Source organism: Pithys albifrons, chromosome 3 (assembly GCF_047495875.1).
Source record: "Pithys albifrons albifrons isolate INPA30051 chromosome 3, PitAlb_v1, whole genome shotgun sequence".
In the NCBI taxonomy this organism is placed as follows: domain Eukaryota; kingdom Metazoa; phylum Chordata; class Aves; order Passeriformes; family Thamnophilidae; genus Pithys; species Pithys albifrons.
Window position 1 is genome coordinate 274,159 of NC_092460.1, and position 17,505 is coordinate 291,663.

The 17,505-nt window shown below is 42.1% G+C and overlaps 1 protein-coding gene and 1 long non-coding RNA gene across 5 annotated transcripts in view; one reads left to right on the forward strand and one right to left on the reverse strand.

The window, feature by feature from the left end:
* The window catches only part of LOC139669640 (uncharacterized), a 122,042-nt gene that overhangs the window by 65,324 nt on the left and 39,213 nt on the right, over positions 1-17,505 (reverse strand). The window lies entirely within an intron of this gene.
* Positions 1-17,505, forward strand: part of FGD5 (FYVE, RhoGEF and PH domain containing 5) — an 85,196-nt gene that overhangs the window by 31,061 nt on the left and 36,630 nt on the right. For both annotated transcript variants that reach the window (XM_071550138.1, XM_071550139.1), the window contains exons 3-5: positions 2,275-2,404; positions 8,762-8,820; positions 8,931-8,961. In XM_071550138.1, the coding sequence (XP_071406239.1) occupies positions 2,275-2,404; positions 8,762-8,820; positions 8,931-8,961 (220 nt within the window). The remainder of the gene's footprint in view (positions 1-2,274; positions 2,405-8,761; positions 8,821-8,930; positions 8,962-17,505) is intronic.

Here is a 17,505-nt window from a genome sequence, read left to right on the forward strand (position 1 = left end):
ATGGGTGAAGATGAGTGAGTTCATTGGAGTAAAACACACAAATATTGGGAAAGGTGGATTGCCCAGGAACTCTGTGACAATATAGAACAGTCTCAGAAGTAAAGACCTGAGTGCTGCTGGAGTGGTCAGAGAAGGGCAAATTGGAGATGGTGGCACAAATATGCTTGTGCCTATCCTATGTGCAAATGAGATACATGACATTTTAAGACTTCTCTTTAAACACAAGCCACGTCACTGGCTGCAGGTCTCCTGTCAATGAGGCCCATGCAACAGTTCAGCAATATTGCAAATTCTGCTACTGTATGAGCCTTTAATAATGCCATTCATAATGATTATAAGATGAATATATTGAGGCATTTGTCCCAAATGATAATGTGTTCTTACATTAATATAATGCAGTCATTTCTCAGAGAGAGAGAGAAAAGGAGGGAGGGCCTTAATTTCATGTCTACTGGGGCAAACAATTACAAATTGCAGAAAGACTGTGTGAGTAAAGACTGAGTGTGGCTCAACTATTAGTGAGCCTTCAGACCCGTTGCTGTATTTGCCTTGCTCTTGCTTTCGCTTGTGCCAAGGCCCCTTTGATGTTGAAGCAAGGCAGGTTTTCAGAAGTGTGGTGATGCCACTCACGCTGAAACACTGCAGACACTCAAAATAAACAAGAGGAACAGTGCTGCTGCTTGGCCCTTTGCCCAGACATGAGAAGTGCACTGGGCAGCCTGTGAACTGGACTCCTGGACTCTACACATGAGGGAAAAGCTGGAGGCATAACAGAAAGGCTGACAGCCACACATTCATGGCAGTCACACAGCCCTGTTTGCAGCTTAGAAGTGAGGAAATAAGAGTCTGGTCAGTGGCCTTGGGAGTCCTTTTCTTCACTGCTCTCCCACTCACATTAACCCATCTTTGCCCAGACTCCTGTCACTCTAGTATTGGCTTTGAAGTTTTGGGTTTGTTCACATCTGGGATCCCCCAGTGGGAGATCAAAGTAAAATAAAGAGATGAGGCAGAGCTGTGAAAGGAAGTTAATGTTTCAGAGGAAATTAGAAGTATAGAAATCATACACAGGGAGTAATCCAGGCCCATATTACAGACCAACCTGGTTGGCCAATATGTCTACGGGAAAATACACAGATGTCAGATTTTGTTTCTCAAGACAACAGACTTGCCCTGTTGGCTAAATGCTGGAACCTTGCCCCGGAAAGGTAAAAGGCTTGGACCACTGTGCTGTATAAGCTGTATATAAACTCCCAGAATGATACAGTGGCCAAAAATACTAATATGGTCCTTGAATGTAAAATTTCAGTAAAGTCAAGTAGGAATAGATGGGTGTCACAGCGGGTATACTCGGTATAGCAGTCTTGGTATATGTCTTTTGTCAGTGCTGAAATAATGAGAGATTTTAGAGTCATTAAATGATAGAGGCAATACACCAATATGTTTACCTGTTTCATGTAAGAGTCAAAATGAAGGGACAACCTGAATATGGCCTGTGAGTACACAGTAACAAAATTTGGAAGACTGCTGCCAGTTCAGCAGACAAAGGTTTAATAAGATCTAGTAGCTGGAATTTGGAGCTAGGCATATTCAGATAAAAGACACCTTTCTAAGGCAAAGGGTAGGTACCATCTGGATTACCTACCTCTAGTCATGCTTTGTGGAGGTTTTGAAATCACAGGCGATTTTAATTGAAAAAAAATTTTCTAAAAGAAAATGCTGTGAAGCCACTGGCCTGTATTGCTCACCAGATCCAGTACTCTTACTGCACAGCTTTCTCTGGGTTTCTGGAGCTGAATTCAGATTCCCTGGAAACAATTTGAGGATTCTGGGATCTGAGTATCTTGCAGTTTAATAGATGCCATTGGTATTACAGTTGTACTTTGCTCATCCTTTTGATGTTTCCCCAGAAAACCCATTGTTACAAATCCAACTTCCATTTTTAATAAGCACTGAGATGTTAGCATGATTTTACTGCATGCATTTTGAGGGGTTGACTAGGGGGGAACAAAGCAGTCCTGGTTGAAACTAAGTATGAACTTTATACTCCAAACTGAGTCATTGATCTTTTGGGGAAGCTTGAACAAGTACAGTTAACTTCACACTGCTCCTTTCAGACCCTTCTATTTACCCAAATGGTTGCCCTTGAACCTAGCAGCAAAAAACCCACAAGCTTGCTTTCCAAGCCTTGTGGTTCTGCAGGGATTCCATATTTATGAGCAACAGTGAGTGTCTGGGACTAACCCCACTGAGCTGGTCTGTTCCTTCTCTCTGCAGTGCTTACACTGAGCCCTACAAGGTGTGCCCAGTCTCTGTGATACCAATGGAAGTTGTCACTTCAGATGAGGAACAGAGAAGTTCAGAAGATGAGGAGAGCAGCCCTGGTGATCCCAGCCTCATCAACAAGGTAAGACCTGAAAATGGGGAATGCACGATAGCTGGAGAGCGAAAAGCAATTTGCAGAGGAATCTGGATTCTCAGCTCTCTCTGCTCTTTGCCTTGTGGTCATTTAGAAATGTCAGAGCCATCAGTCTTTTACTGCCCCAGTGTGTTAGCAGCAATTCGCCCCTATAGCATGTGGCAAAGGCGAAGAATGTAGTCCAAAGATGGACAGTGGAGGAAACACAAACAGCAAGAACGGCCTGACGTGAATGTCGGGCAAAATGCCTCACTCCAAAGGATTTAGCTGCAATCTTGAGAATGCAAAACTACATGGAATAATTAAAAAGAAAAGACAAATGCATTACTGGAACTAGTTCTGCACTGGCTGGAGTAAACTATCTAATAGTTCTCTGCCATCTCAAAACTCTCTCATTATGGGAAAAGGCACTTGTATTTAGGTTTATTTTACTGATTTCTGATTAATAAAACCGCTACTAAACAAATTATGGACAAGGCCATGGAAATGTGACCATGTGACCACAGCCTAAGAACATTTAAGGTTGTTTTAATCTCCAATAGGCTGACTAACACTGCAGTTGTTAAACAAATGACATGGAGCAGGCTTAGGCACAGATTTACCTTTGTTTTTCACAGGAGGGGGGTTGTATCTGTGTGAGTGTGTGTGCATGTCTGTGTCTGTGCTTAAAACCTAATAGGAGCCTAACAATCTACCCTTGGGTGATATTGTACAAGCACACAATGCATAGATCATTTGGTATGCATGCCACAAATGGGTATGTTCTTCTGAAGGCTTCCACTTTGAGCCCCAGGAAATAAAGCTGCATAGGAAAATGGCAAGTCCTGATAACCTACACCTCTCTCTGCCTTCCAGTTTGGCCTGGTCTCTCAGTGTCAACACAGCTGTATAACTTCCTGATTGTAGATGGCTTGTGTTTGGTCATGAGCTTGTACATGTTTGGTCAGAGCCTGAAAAAGTCTGTGCTGATGACCCTCCAAATTCAAATGACGGCTAAGTGAGGGTCAACTCTGTCAAGGAAAAGCATAATAGATTGATTCTAGGACGATCAGATCTCTTCAGGCATTTCTAGAATGTGAAGCTTTGTTTGGGTGCAAGTATAAAGAGATAAGCATAGTTTCCCCCTTACCGAGACACCAGTTCTTGAAGAACAGAAAAAAGAAACTGCAAGCAGAATGACACTGAAAGGCAACTGAAATTGCAGTTGGTCTAATCTCAGAGGGAGAATAGCTTCCTTTGATTTCCATGTATGCCATATGTCATTTAGGTCTTCCCTGCAGGGTGCTGAACTGCCTCTGGTACCAGTGGAAAAGACTATGGTTTGATCTTCTTGATAACATGAAACAAGTGAAACAGTCACAACTACCCATATCTTTTTTCTTCTGAGATTTGTGAGGTTTTTTTGGTTGGTTGGTTGTGGTTTTCACACTGTTTTATAAAGAGAAAAGCCTTTACATTTCTGACATTCCCTGTTAAGTGAAAAGCATTTTTCCTTTCAGTTGGTTTCCTATTAGGTAGCTGACAATCCACTAGCATTTCTAGAGCGTACCCTAGTGTCTTATCTAAGATGGTCACATTTCTCAGCATCTTAGTTGTTAAGTGACAACAAAATTGTGACTTGAGTTCACAAGGGAAATGCATGCACTTGGAAGTGAATTCAAGACTGCTAAAACCAATTTTATTGCTACTTTTTGTAGGGTTTTACTCAAGACACTAGGAAATGACATTTTTCTAAATGTCTCCCTTGTTGCTTCTCATGTATTTTAATTGTTCTGTTGTGCTGGTGTAACCACGCTGTGTAGCTGTCAGAGAAGAAGGCAGGACTCAGAGAACAAATATGTGCTTCCAACTGGAGGTGTCCCTCACACTCTTCAGGAGAACACAAACCAAATGTCTGCACAAGGCTGATAGAGAACATCAGAACAGGTCTCATTGTTTGATTGGCCTCTGCTTCTCAAGCTGTCAGCAAGGGTCACTGTGCAGCACCAGACTTCACAAGCTCTTGGGGAGCTGTCTTGGACTACAGGCTGTGTTTCCAAGCTTGCTGACGAACTGGGGAGTGATCTTGTCTCAGAAAGCGCTGGTGTCTTCACAGAGGACTTGACAGAGGACTGTTTTTCCTACTCTACTGCTCCTGCCTCTGTTTATTGTCCTCTCACACCAATCTTTTGTGTTCCAAGGGAACATTAGCTGCCATATCAAAACCTGTCTCTGTAATGCCAAAGCGCAAAGAACTTGAGCAGCTCCTCAATGAACGGTTGCTTGCCTTGGAACAGAATCCACTCGAGTGGCTGTACAATGTCAGAGAGCTCAGATGCACTCTCACTTGGGGAGAGCTGGCAGAGACATTGGTCTGGATGCAAAAATAGGACCATGGATTTCAAAATGAGCTATTCTTGTCAAAACAGCCATTTAGGGCTGGCCGACTAAGAGCCAAATTTGCATTTTAAAAGACACATATGCACATACAAAAAAACATTCTGGGATTTGTAGGTTTGATTTCTGTTTTTCTGCTCCTCAGAGAAACTTCTAGGCATGAAACAAGCTAGATCATAAACTCTCCCTGCTATATCCAGCTACATGAATTTCTTTTGCATTGATCTGAATTCTACCTGCTGCCTTTCATTGTTATGAATGAACTTCAGGACCAAAAAGCAGCAGCATGCTTTGGCTTTGCTCAACTGCTTTCTCTTAGCTTGTTTGCTGGAGAATCTCAAGACTCCCATACTGAAGCAGATTTTTTCCTCTGATGTTTCTTTTTAAGCTCATTTTTCTAGGTAAATATAGTTTAGGAAGTTAGCTTTGTACATACATTTCCTAGTATTGTTTCAACAGCTCATCTCCTTTGGATCTCTGCTCTCCTGGAGACCAGAGGCTGCTGGAACTCCTGCACTGTAAAAAATCTGAAACATTCAGTAGTACCTGTTGAGGTATTTGTTACATTATCAACTTTATTTTAAAGAGCAAACAGAGGGGCTTTCATCTCTGTCACAGGAAATTTTATTATTAAAAACCTATTTGGAATGGGGCAGGTATAAAAATGTAAAACAGGAGGTGGGTTTTGAATATTTGCCTTTATTTCACTGGGAGTACCTCAGACCCTGAGAAGCCAAGCATTTGTCATCAGAAGTCACATGGTGGTTCTGATTCTTCTTATAACAGTGAAAATTCATTATTTCTGGCTAAAAAAATGTTTATTTCCATCTCTTCACTCTGCTAGTATATGATAACAACCTAGAGAACTCAGAGGCAGGGAATGCTGTAAGTTTTCTCAGTAGTTTGAGGAAGATGTTGCACATACTGGATCATCAGCTATCCCTCCATAGCTTGTGCCTCTCATGTTAGTGTCAGAATCTTCAGGCAAATCTTCAGTTCCTTTCTTGTAGGTACTTTTTAGGACTGAATCTTCTGTGCAGTTGATACCCTTTGTCACTAACCTTATACAACCTTCAATTATAAACCATAAACATAAAGACATTTCTTTCATCCAGAACACAGATCTGACTACAGTTAACTGTGTGGGAAATCTGAAAGTAAACCAATCTGTATGCAAATACTGTTGAGTTTAGTCTAAACCCAGCAATATGTTCCAAAGAACTGTATAAAACCAGCACAGGAGGGATGTGATCTTAGACTGATGGCAAAATGGGCAAGTCTATAGTGAGGTGCATAGCATGTAACCAAAGGAAAATTGTATAAAAGAAAGGACTTCAGATCAGAACTGGCTGGATTCTATGCCAATGCAACCCCAAAGCATTCTGGCTAGTCATTAGGACTTTTAGTTTAATATATCTAATCCTACCCAGACTGTTGGTGTGCTGGAGGAATGAAGGGGAACTTCACACAGAAATGATCCCTATATCCTGTTCTTGTGAAAAGGAAGCACTGGAGGTAAGATGCTGCACTGTTCTCCCAGGCATCATACTAAAGGCAGTGGATGAAAAGGGAGCCAGCAACCCCAGATGGCAGATGGAGGGGACCTGTACGGCACATGAAGAGGGAACACTAAGCTAAGCCTCAGAGGTCTCACAACAAGCAGGACAGCTACTGACTCACAGAAGCAGTACATAAAACTCCTTTGTTGCTCCTTACCCATTACCACTGGGTAGACTTGGTTTCCAGACTCCATTAATCATTCTGCTTTGCAAACCTATAACCTTCACATACTAAAATACGCACTTATGCACACAGAAAACTGGAACATGCTGGAGCTGTGAGTGACAGATTTGTGTGCCTCAAGGAAGCATCTAATTCAGATGCCTTTCAAAGGGCAGCTCTTGGTTTATGTAATTCACAGATCCCACAGGAGAGCTGCAATCTAGCTCTTCCAAGGATGGGACCTGGAGACAGATGGGGACTGCTTCTCCTTCTCTCCTTCTCTCTCGCTGATTCCAGCCTGAAAAAGTCACTTGTTCTTGTAATGCCTCAGTTTACTATTGGCACCACTGTGACACCACTGTGACACCACTGTTAATGGCTTCATGGTGCATGATAATTACAAAAGGGGCATTATGAAATCACTCAGCCCAGAGGCTGAAGCTTATGAAGCTGCTGTAAGCCTCTGATTATGACAGTAGCACTCTTGTCTGGGTACCATCAAGCTACAACACACCTACCCTGAGCAGTGTGTGAAAGGACACGCATGTACTAAAACACATGCACTTGTCAGTATGGCAAGGCAGTGGCATACCTAAGGATGGAGCTGGTGATTCCATGTCTTTGGTAGTTGCTCCACTTTTGAAATGCAAAGGGATTACTTCCTGAGTATTCCAGAGAAGTGACTAGTGCAGTACTAATGCTTCTGGGGTTTAGTGAATCGTTCTGAGATCTACTTATGCTGCTCTTAGGCCAAACAACCCCATTCTAGCCCCATGGAGGCAGATTCGCCACCAGCCCCACAATTTTTTAAGCTGGATCAGGGGACCACTCTGGTTCTGATCAAGGTAATGCAAACAGTTGGGTCAACACAACTAAGAACTGGCACTGGGCTCAGAGGGTGGTGACCGGCACTCTCGCCAAAGTGCCATCAGCCTTTATGGTTAATATGTCTTAGTCAAGAGACAAAATTCAGGGACCTCAGTGTCACATGGCCTGTCTAGGGCAAGTTAGAGAGTGTATGTAACCGTTGTCTGTCTTGTGTTATTTAATTTTTGTTTCTTAAAGCAGGAAACTCTGAGATTGACAACAGTATCTGGAGACAGACTTCTGGGAACAGGGGATAGAGCAGGTACAGGTCCCTCAACCATAAAGTTTCTGAAACAAAGTCGAAGTGATTATTATAACAGTGCCAAGCAGTCACCTTTATAGAAATCTCTACTCCCTGCAGCCAGTCACGTGCCCAGCCCTGTGGTGTGGCTCCTTCCCAGTTCCCTCTCCCGAAGCTGCCCTCTGGCCTCACTGCATGCCTTTGCTTCGCAGATGGAGGCCATGCAATCATGTGGGGGACCCCGACCCCGGCTTTCTGCTTCACTGAGTCTTCTTCCCTCGGTCTGGCAGGCACTCTCACTGCTCTCACTTCCCCTGAGTCTGCTTTAGGATAGTGAGGGCTGCTTTTCTTTACTGCTACTGGACCACTGTTTTAGCTCCCTACTTCACCACTGCTAAAAAAGTCAAACTCTTCCCAGTACATTGCTTTGAGTACATATTTCTGTGCTTTGGTCATCTCTTACCATAAGCACGAGTCATGAAGTAGGAGCAAGATGCCCTGATTGGCCACTTGCACCTCAGAGACGTACATTTTGCTTCTTGCACAGTTATCTGTGTCTTCCAAGATGCCCACCAGTCAAGTAGATGCCACTGAGATTTCAAACAATGTTGGCTAGAGAAGCACGGACCTGTTTCTGGAGATATTTATGGCCATTTAGTTTAGACAATTTGTTTAGTGTGCAATAAAGCCCTTTGCCCCATTTGCTTGCACAGGTCTCAGACACAGCAGCCAGAACAGTTTGGAATATGACCCTTTTGATAATGAACTCCCTTTTCCACATGGTATGTGCCACAATGGCCATGAAGCTAGTCTGTTTAAAGTTAAGCACTTTCTGCTGCTTTGACAAATGTTGGACCTGTAAGAATCAACAGAAATGTGTTCTTCTTCAATAACAACACGTTTTTCAAACTTGATATCTGCATTAGCAGCTATTATATTGTACTAAACTACGAGTATTTGAATTAGGGAAAAGGGCTGTCATGGAAAGAAGTCCAGGATGCCAGACGCTGAATAACAAAGAACAAAAGTATGGTCACTGTTCTTACTGATGAAATATGTCAGTTCAAAGTGCTCTCTAACATGCTTTACTTCTTGGAATGAGACATCTCTTAATTGTCTCTGACTTTTTCTGTTGACAGAAAGAAGGCCAGTCCAGCGCTTACCTCATTGCTCAGGAGCTGATGTCTTCAGAAAAAGTGTGAGTTCATGGTTACAACCTACCTACTGCTCTTCTAAAATTGAAGCTATGCAATCCACCCTTATATATTCGTTTGACAGCAATGAATAAAAGTTTGTCTCTTTCTTCAGATATGTGGAGATGCTCCAGCTGTTACATATGGTAAGTAAATAATTTTAATTACTGAAGCCTAAATACTCTTTTACCCAGCTGCAATTTAGATAACATAAAAGTACTGAAGGGACTGAGGCAAATTTAAGGAGGAACGGCTTACTGTGAAACGTTGGAAAGGAATGTGTCTGCCACTAATCTGCTCTTGCTAGAGATCATCAAATCTATAAATTTGTCCTTCAGAGGGAAAAGTGTTGGCCGTCGGTGCTTGCTGGGGCTCTGAGACTGGTGTCAGACGCAGAATAAGCCTAGTGCAGGGAAGGAGGTGGTGATAAACCCTCTCTCTTCAGAGCAAGACAGATGGAAGCAGAGCTGTGAAGCATGGTAGTTTGGTTTGAATGGATTCACTCTTCCTCCTTTTAAGCTTCTTTTTTTCTTACAGTGCAGTATTGGTAATAGCCAGTGTGGGCTGAATATCCACACTGTGACATGGGGAAAATAGACTCAAGTGTCAGAAACGTGTGAGAGAACACACGGAAGTGCAATACCTGATAGAGAACTCTTGTGTGGCATAAACTCACTGGTTTATGGAAACTCACACATCTGTTCTTTTTCATGTTCAATCTAGAAAGCCACAGTCACAGCATTGTTACATTTCCCACCCCAGCTGCTGTTGGATCTTCATATTTGCCTGTTGCCCAGTGTATTATTCTGAAAATCTAGAGAAACCATTATGAATTTTGCTGTGTGTAAGTACCTTGGAGTGGAGGGCTCATATTGGAGGCCTTTCAATACTGCTATAGTGCAAAAAGTTACAAGAAAGTAATTACTCCTTTTTCCATATTTGAATAGCATTAGAAATAGTCACATCAGCAATAAATTGTACTTCACTGTGCACTTGCTGTTGACCCAAGTCCCACTGGCCTATTTCAGAAGCAATTGTGAATGAGCACAGAGTCACCAAACTGCTGTCAAGGTACAATACCCCACTCATGGCCAGTCAGGACGAAGGGCCTCCTTGACAGCACTCCCCAAAACTTTTCTGTTTCCCATCACCTACATTCTCAAGAAAACAGTTTCTAAATGTTCATCTTCAAGTCTCAAGTTTCATCTTCTCATGTGAAGCCACATGCTGGTAAGAAAGGCAAGGAACTAAACCACACCCCAGCTGTTTTCAGAAAGGAAAATAAGTCTTTTCTTTATCCTGCAGCAGGAGCAGTTTCCCATCTCATTTCCAGGCTTGGCTGGAGCTGCTATTCATTCAGCATAACAGAATCTGTTTGGCGTTTCAGTGGAGACTTTAATAAACTGATTGATTGCCAAAATGATGACATTTCCATACACCCACACTGCTATTGAACTGAATGACTGGAAACACTGTGTTAGCTCACAAACTCCGTATCAGTTGGTGTGGTAGTAATGATAATAATCTAAAGGTTAGCTGTTACTTGCCCTACTGAAAGGTAATGCAATTCTCTGGAGCCACGAGTTAAGAACTCATTCTGGTCTGAGCAGATGGAACTGGTAGAGCCTTGTAGTCCAAGTCTGTGATCTTTTGGTACTCAGAATTTAGTTTTCAGAAGTTGATTAGTCTTTCAGTTTCTTTGGGATTATTTAATCCTCAAACTTTGTCATTCTTTTCTCCTATTTTAATCCCCCAGTAATGCAGGCTGAACTTGACATTGTTTCTTAGGCCTCGCTCTTGAGCAAAAATGCATCAGGTGGGTCTCTCAGCCTAAAGTTTTGTGCATCACCAAGAGTCTGGTTTATTTACTTCCCTTCATCTAGTCTATTTTAAATGAGTTTACAAGATGTACACAAATCAGACTCTGTGGGACTCAGATTGCCTCATGATCCCAGTCTGTATGGGATCAAGCATTTACTTGATAGTGCACCATGTTCACATTTATCTTGCCTTTGGCTTTTGTACATAAAACCATCCTTTTTTGTGTGCATAAACCTCTTAGAGGTCATTATTACTTCTCTCCAAGGCATTTATTGAATTGAGGTACCTAAAAGGACAGCCGTGCACTGAAAAAAACGTCAGCCCAAACATCTCCCTGTTCAGAGAAAACTGATCCTCTTTTTTGGTTTACATTTTCCTTGTAACAGTGGACCACAATTTTTAGAAACACAAAGACACAGATTTATGCTTTGTAAGTATTTGAAGATACGGATATGAATATGATATGAATAGATATGTGCTAGTTCTCCAGCCTTCAGGACGGTTTGGAATTCAGCCCTGCACTGGGCATACCAAGGCTTCTGACTGGGAAATAAAACCAAAATCATTATAGTGCTCAAGTCTCTAACTCAAAGGTACCTAAATGCAGATTATCAGCCTAATGAAGTCAGCCTAATGGTTAAACTCTAGTTTCTGAATTCTTGTGGGCAGCACATTCTCAAGAACAAAAAATAACTACCTAATTTAGGATATGTCAGACAGAACAGAATTCCATCTTTCTAATTATTTACACTTCCAGTGAATGATTTGCTGAGTCTTTTTTACTACTGTAAATTTCTTGGATGATGTTCAAAGTTCTGCTGGACTACTCAAGTCATTACTTTCCTAATTAAATGTTTTAGTGAATAGAATGTGCTGGCTAAATGAAAAACTAGCTGGCTGCTAGACCCTCTGAAGCTCTTATAAAAGCCTAAGATACACTATTACAAAGAATAGCCTGCCCTCACTTACAGTAGGCTGGGGTTTTTTCCATTTATTTGTTCATTTTTGTGTTTATTGGCAGTGGGAAAATAGCTATGTATTGGTGAGGGTGATTCCACAGTGGGAATATTGAGCCAAAATAGCTTTCAGATAATGTGTCTATCTCTTAAAGGGAGAGGGAAGCCACACTAGCACATCTGGCATCAGGACAATTCCCTGCCCCACTGATACAGTATTCTCAGTGCACACTACACAGCCTGCTGGTTTTGTACTTCATTTGCAGTGATTTGGGTGAATGTGTGTATTTGGCTGCACATGAATGTGTGCTGAGGTCAGGGCTCCTGACCTACATTGTGCCCTCCATGGCAGGGTAAGAGACTAATTGTGGCTGCTGCCATAGCATTTTCTGCTCTTCATCTGGCATTGTTTCTGCTGAGCTCAGAAGTGGGATATTTGGGAAGATCACTGTTGGTGCAGATCAGGGGTCATTCAGTCTGCTGCAGAAGATGTGCCACTTTTTAATTCAGGGGTGCTACTTTCCCTTTCATCATTAGGAGGGAGGCTGCTGGCTGTGGTGCAGATACCTGCGAGCACTGCCACGAGTCAGACCTGGCTCACAGGATACTGCACAGAGCCTCATGTATGCATTCAGCTTTAATATGGAGACTCTCTTCTCCCCCCTTGAACTCTTCAGCCTCCTCTCAGGTATAATGCCTAGATGTCCAAAAGAGCATTAGATTTTGCAATATGCAATATCTATTAAAATAGAGTGCACCTTCATTTTAGAGGTGGAAATGGTTGTAAAAGCCTGCACCATTTTATGCAATCAGTGTAGACTTCAGTTGCATAGTTTGGGCTGCAAAAAGATTTCGTGTTTTCCTCCCTGGCCCCCTCACAAAGAATGACTTCCCCATATTATCAGTCCATTAAAATATCAGCTTAACTTGGGAAGCAATTGCAATTTTAGATGTACATGTAAAATGATTTTTGGATGCATGTATGCTGATGTATGTATGTATGTATGTATGTACTTTACTGAAAATGAAAGTCTGGATGCCAGGTGGGTGCTGTGGTGTGAGCAAGGTAAATATGCTGTGTACAGACAGGATTTCTGCAGCTGAAGTGCTGCTCTCCCCTGGTGGAAACTGAGGCAGAAAAATGGCCATGCTATTCCATTAATACTTCTGCTTTCTATGCTCACTTTCGCTATATTTTTTTTTCAGTGTTGTTCCATAATGGAAACTCACACATCTGTTCTTGAAAACTGTAGAAATATCCTAGGGGAATTTATTCACCCATCAGACCTTCCCTGTTCTTTGATACAGACTAGAGATATAAGCAGATAAGCTGATTCAGCCATGACAGCAATAGAGGTCAGACCTGTGGTTGGTATAAATTTACATAGTTTTTCTCTGGTGGGTGCCTGCAAGAACAGCAGATTATTAACTCCTTCAAAGCACTGCATCGACTCCTTTTGAGTTAAGATTTCCTTTCCCCATTATCAACAACATGAAGACAATTCAGAATCTGGGAAGCAGTTGAGCTCTATTCTGCTTTGAGCACGACTGCAGGTAGAAGCTTCATTCCTCCCAGTGAGACAATGTAATAAAGAGCAGGTAGAGACTTTGTTTCAACACTCAAGATCTGGAACATACTACTTAAGACTGCAGGCATTCAGAGCTTTTCTAATCCAGCCACAGTCTAGCAACCTCTGAAGTCTTAGTACAATGTGCACCTTTTTGTTCATAGAAATAGTATTTATTTCAGATATTTCTCTTGACTTATTAAAGAGCAGCTTTGCTCTACAGTCCCCATCTTCTACTAGAAAGTCACAGTTTCTGGCTCAACTGCAGGCCTGGTGCCAGGAGCACACTGCTGAGAGCCAGTGAGAAGGAACCTCAGTTCCCACCTGCAGAGCAACTTTTGGCCAAACCATAGGACTAAAAATTGCTATTGGCAAAGCCCATATTAATGGTGTACTCCTTCGATTCTCCTGCCACTGTGGTCAATATGCAAGAACTGGGATTTCCATTATGACTGCATTGGCATTGTCTACACTGCTGCTTTAGAAGATTAACAAATAACAGATGACAAAGGAGATCTAGCAACTGATCAGCATTTCTTGGACAATTTTAAAAGGTTTTCTTTCAAATACAGCTATCTGTTTAGCTATACCTTTAAGTCAAAATCCTGACTTTCTTTCCTCCAGTGTATTCACCTTTCTAATCTAGATAGTTGCTTTTGGCCTATTGTAGGTGGCAGAACCATCAACTTTTTACAGTGATGGTAGAGACTCACTTAATCCTGTCATTTCCTGACTACCTCAGCTAGACTGGTTGCAGTAGGTCCCCATTCCCCAGGGATTCATTCATCCCCACAGGATGAACTGATTTAACTTGGTCTACTGTGTAATATATGTATCCATCTTGCAAAATGGCTGTTGATATGCATACAGGATTGCTACAGCTGATTTTTGCAGCTGGCTTCCAAAGTATGTTCACATCCATTGTTGGAGAGATACAATACACAAGCTCACTGTTTCTGGATCTGCTCACAAAATCCCGGAAGCAAAACCCAGAACTAACTTCCATTAACTACACCTTTTGCTCGTGTATTAGAACACCACATTTTGTGTAGATGTTGAATGCAACAGTGAACTTTCTTGGTAAGTGCTCCACCCAAAACCTCTGGCTGCTGTCATTGCTGACTTCTTTGAAAGAGTACCTAGAAATAACTACCTGCTGCAAAAGTTTCCAGGTTGCTGATCCCAAGTAAATTAGGCTACCTTTCTGCAGCCTTGAGCCAGGTGCCTATTTTTGTTTCTGCGAAACTCTCCTTTAAACACTGTTTCCTCTTAGCATTGGCAGGCACTTCCAGCATCAGTAAAGCATCTCACAGCACCCTACAGTGAGCCTCATCACCTCACAGAGAGCAGCACATTCTCTTCCAAGAGCCAGGCATGTGGCAGTTAGACCATGCTCCACATAAACCATAAACTGCTGAAACTAACCCTGCATTCCTCCTTGTCTCATAACTCTTGTAACAGGTTCCAGGTCACAGTCCCCATTTCCAGCAGAGAGCAATTCTTCACAAGAATTCTTGGGGGCAAAAAGTGTAACTTGGGTATGTTAGTGATGTGCACAAACAAAAGAAGAAAAAACCAAACCAACAACCATTGTGGCTGGGGGGGGGTTTGATTCTCTTTGTTTCATCTAATTATTTGTAGGGTTTATTTCATGGATGTTAAATTAAGGATATGGTCATTGGATGGCTATAAACGGTTTACTTATGGGTGCCCAACATGTAATGAAAAGTTTTATGTTTCAAACATGTATAGCAGAGTCACCCAGCTGGCTTGGTTATGCTGTCCCACGCAACCCTGGTGCAGGTACAGGCGTGAGTCCGGAGTGAGATCTGTGGGCTCATCCACTGGCTGAGATGCCACAGCCTCACACCGAGCGGCTTCAGCTCATGGAGCAGTTCACAGCAGGTTGTGATCCAGCAGGGAACGACATGGACTCGGTGTTTGGTACCTTCTGTACTTGGGCATGGGGCCTGGTGACAGACTCGGAGACCTTCGGGTGCCAGGATTGATTACAGTTAGTGAGACTGCAAAAGTGCTTTGCTTTTCATTAATGGCTTTCCAGGCACTCAGCATTTTCAATAGTGACATAATTATTTTTAATGGGTGTTTATAGTGATTACTGTTATGCTGCAGGGTTTTTATTAATCATTAGGGAGCTGGCTATCCAGGCAACTGGAATGAAATAATTTATCTGAGAATTCACTGTAATCAAGGGGGCAGGCAATTAATGACTAATTAAATCCATTGAGATACTGTGGGAAAGGAGTGTTAATCTTGCTGTTGAGCTGTGGTGGAAAATGGACAGATACAGAGCTGTTCAGTGTTAATTTGGAAAAGATGACAGCTCTGTAACATAATAGGTTACTTAAGCACATCAGTAGTGAACTTAGTACAGCTATCCACCTGTCCATGCACAAAAAGCTGAAAGAACCCTTTAGATTGTTTTCCGTTCCCCAGTCTGCATTAATTATGATGGCCGAGGACTTTGAAAGGTTACAGATTCCTTTCAGTTAGGAAAAGCATCCAGAAGACTTGCTTAATTGATTGGAAAGTCTCTCGAGTGTATGCTGGCTGAAACATGAAGTTAGATAGGCTAACTCACACATCAGAAAAAAAGTAGAAATTTAATAGCACAATATTGGGATTATTTATAGTACTGAGGCAAGAGACATTGTGGAAACCAGACCCAGATAACTAGGAAACACAGTAATACTCTTTCAGAAAGTTTTACAATATTGTTTTATCCTGAATATAGTTAATCAAAAAGAAAATTGTCATCATAATCTTCTTTTTTACCTAGTTCTAGCGGCTTTTCAGAAAACTAATGCTTCACCTGTCATACTTGCTAAGTGACATATAGTATGTGTGACTCCATTTGGCCAGTATCCATGAGATACTCCAGTCATCCCAACTCATAGTGAGTCAGTGTGTACATTGCAGTTGACAGTAAGAGAAGAGCCAGGAATGAATCTGAGGAGACTTGGACCTGCTCTTTGCCTAGAGTCAGTTCCTATTGGTGAGAGAGGAATCCTGAAGCTCTTTACCCAGAGGCTCTCCTGCTCCTTACAGAACTTTCAGCAGGATCACAGTCATACCAGGCAGATCCCAGCATGCTGAAATGAATACAGCAGCCTTCATTTAATCAATCTGAAGGGGGCAATCTAATGTACAGATTCCCAGTGAAACATACTCTGTTGCATCGCTCATACCTGGACATCATCAGGTTCATGGAAATCAGTTCTTCTCAGACTCCTCCTTAATTACCCTATATACTAACAAAATTTAAGTGGACAGAAGCCAGAATCATGAGAAATGCCATGGTAAACCCCAGTATGGCCCAGGGAAGTTCATAAGATTGTCCCTAAAAGTTCAGGGAACAGAATTTGACTTTTTGGCAATAGGTTTCTTGATCATTAGATCCTGACAGAGTAAAATACTCAACCTATCCCACCCTGGTTCAGGGCTGTACAGAAACAGCTTGGCATCTTTCAATGAGCTTTGCAACCTTAGAGATTTCCTTTTATCAAGCCCCTCCTTCCTTTCACAGCACATTTGGCCACATCACATAGTGGGATAGGAAGCCAGGAAATGGTTTCTGAATGAAAAAATTTAACTGCCATTTCTATAACTCATCTAGCAGAATAACCTTCTTAGTGATTGTTAAAGCAGCAATATCTTTTTTTATCTGAGGAATTGGCATCTGTGGCAGACAGAAAATGTTTTTAATGTATTTTTGAAGAAACACTCATTTAATAATAACTCTGTATTCGCTGAGACACATGTGAAAAAACATGCTCACAAGCATGGATCTGGCCAGACTGGTCAGACACCAGAGCTTTTTTCCTTCACCCTAGGTCTGTATGAGGTTGAAGCACAGCTCAGTGTAAAGCTGGTGGAAGAATAAGTCCTGGTGTGATGGCCTTAGTTGGACAGGTTGCAACCAGGGCTTTAGCATCAGCTCTGCTGTGACTAGATGTGTGGGCTTTGTATGTTATTATGAACTTCCTTACTCTTCCTGAGATCACCAAGAGGCCCTACTGGGACTTGGTTTTTTGCCTCAGGATGCAGTGTTAGCCTATCCATAACATGTGGAAACCTGTCTTCATTCAAAGTTGGTTGTTTATCTAGTAATGCTGTATTCTAGTAAATCTTGTGTTCTGGACTACTGACTAGACCACATGAGAGTCCCTCCTGGCTTCAGAGTCAGTGAATCTGAGTATATTCAGCTACCAAGCCTCAGTTCAAGTATTTTTAGTGCTGAATTTAAAAACAATACTCAGTTTGAGGTACTTACTGGAAACGGCCAGCATGTGTAGGCTAGCTGGCAATAAGAGAGAATGCTGTG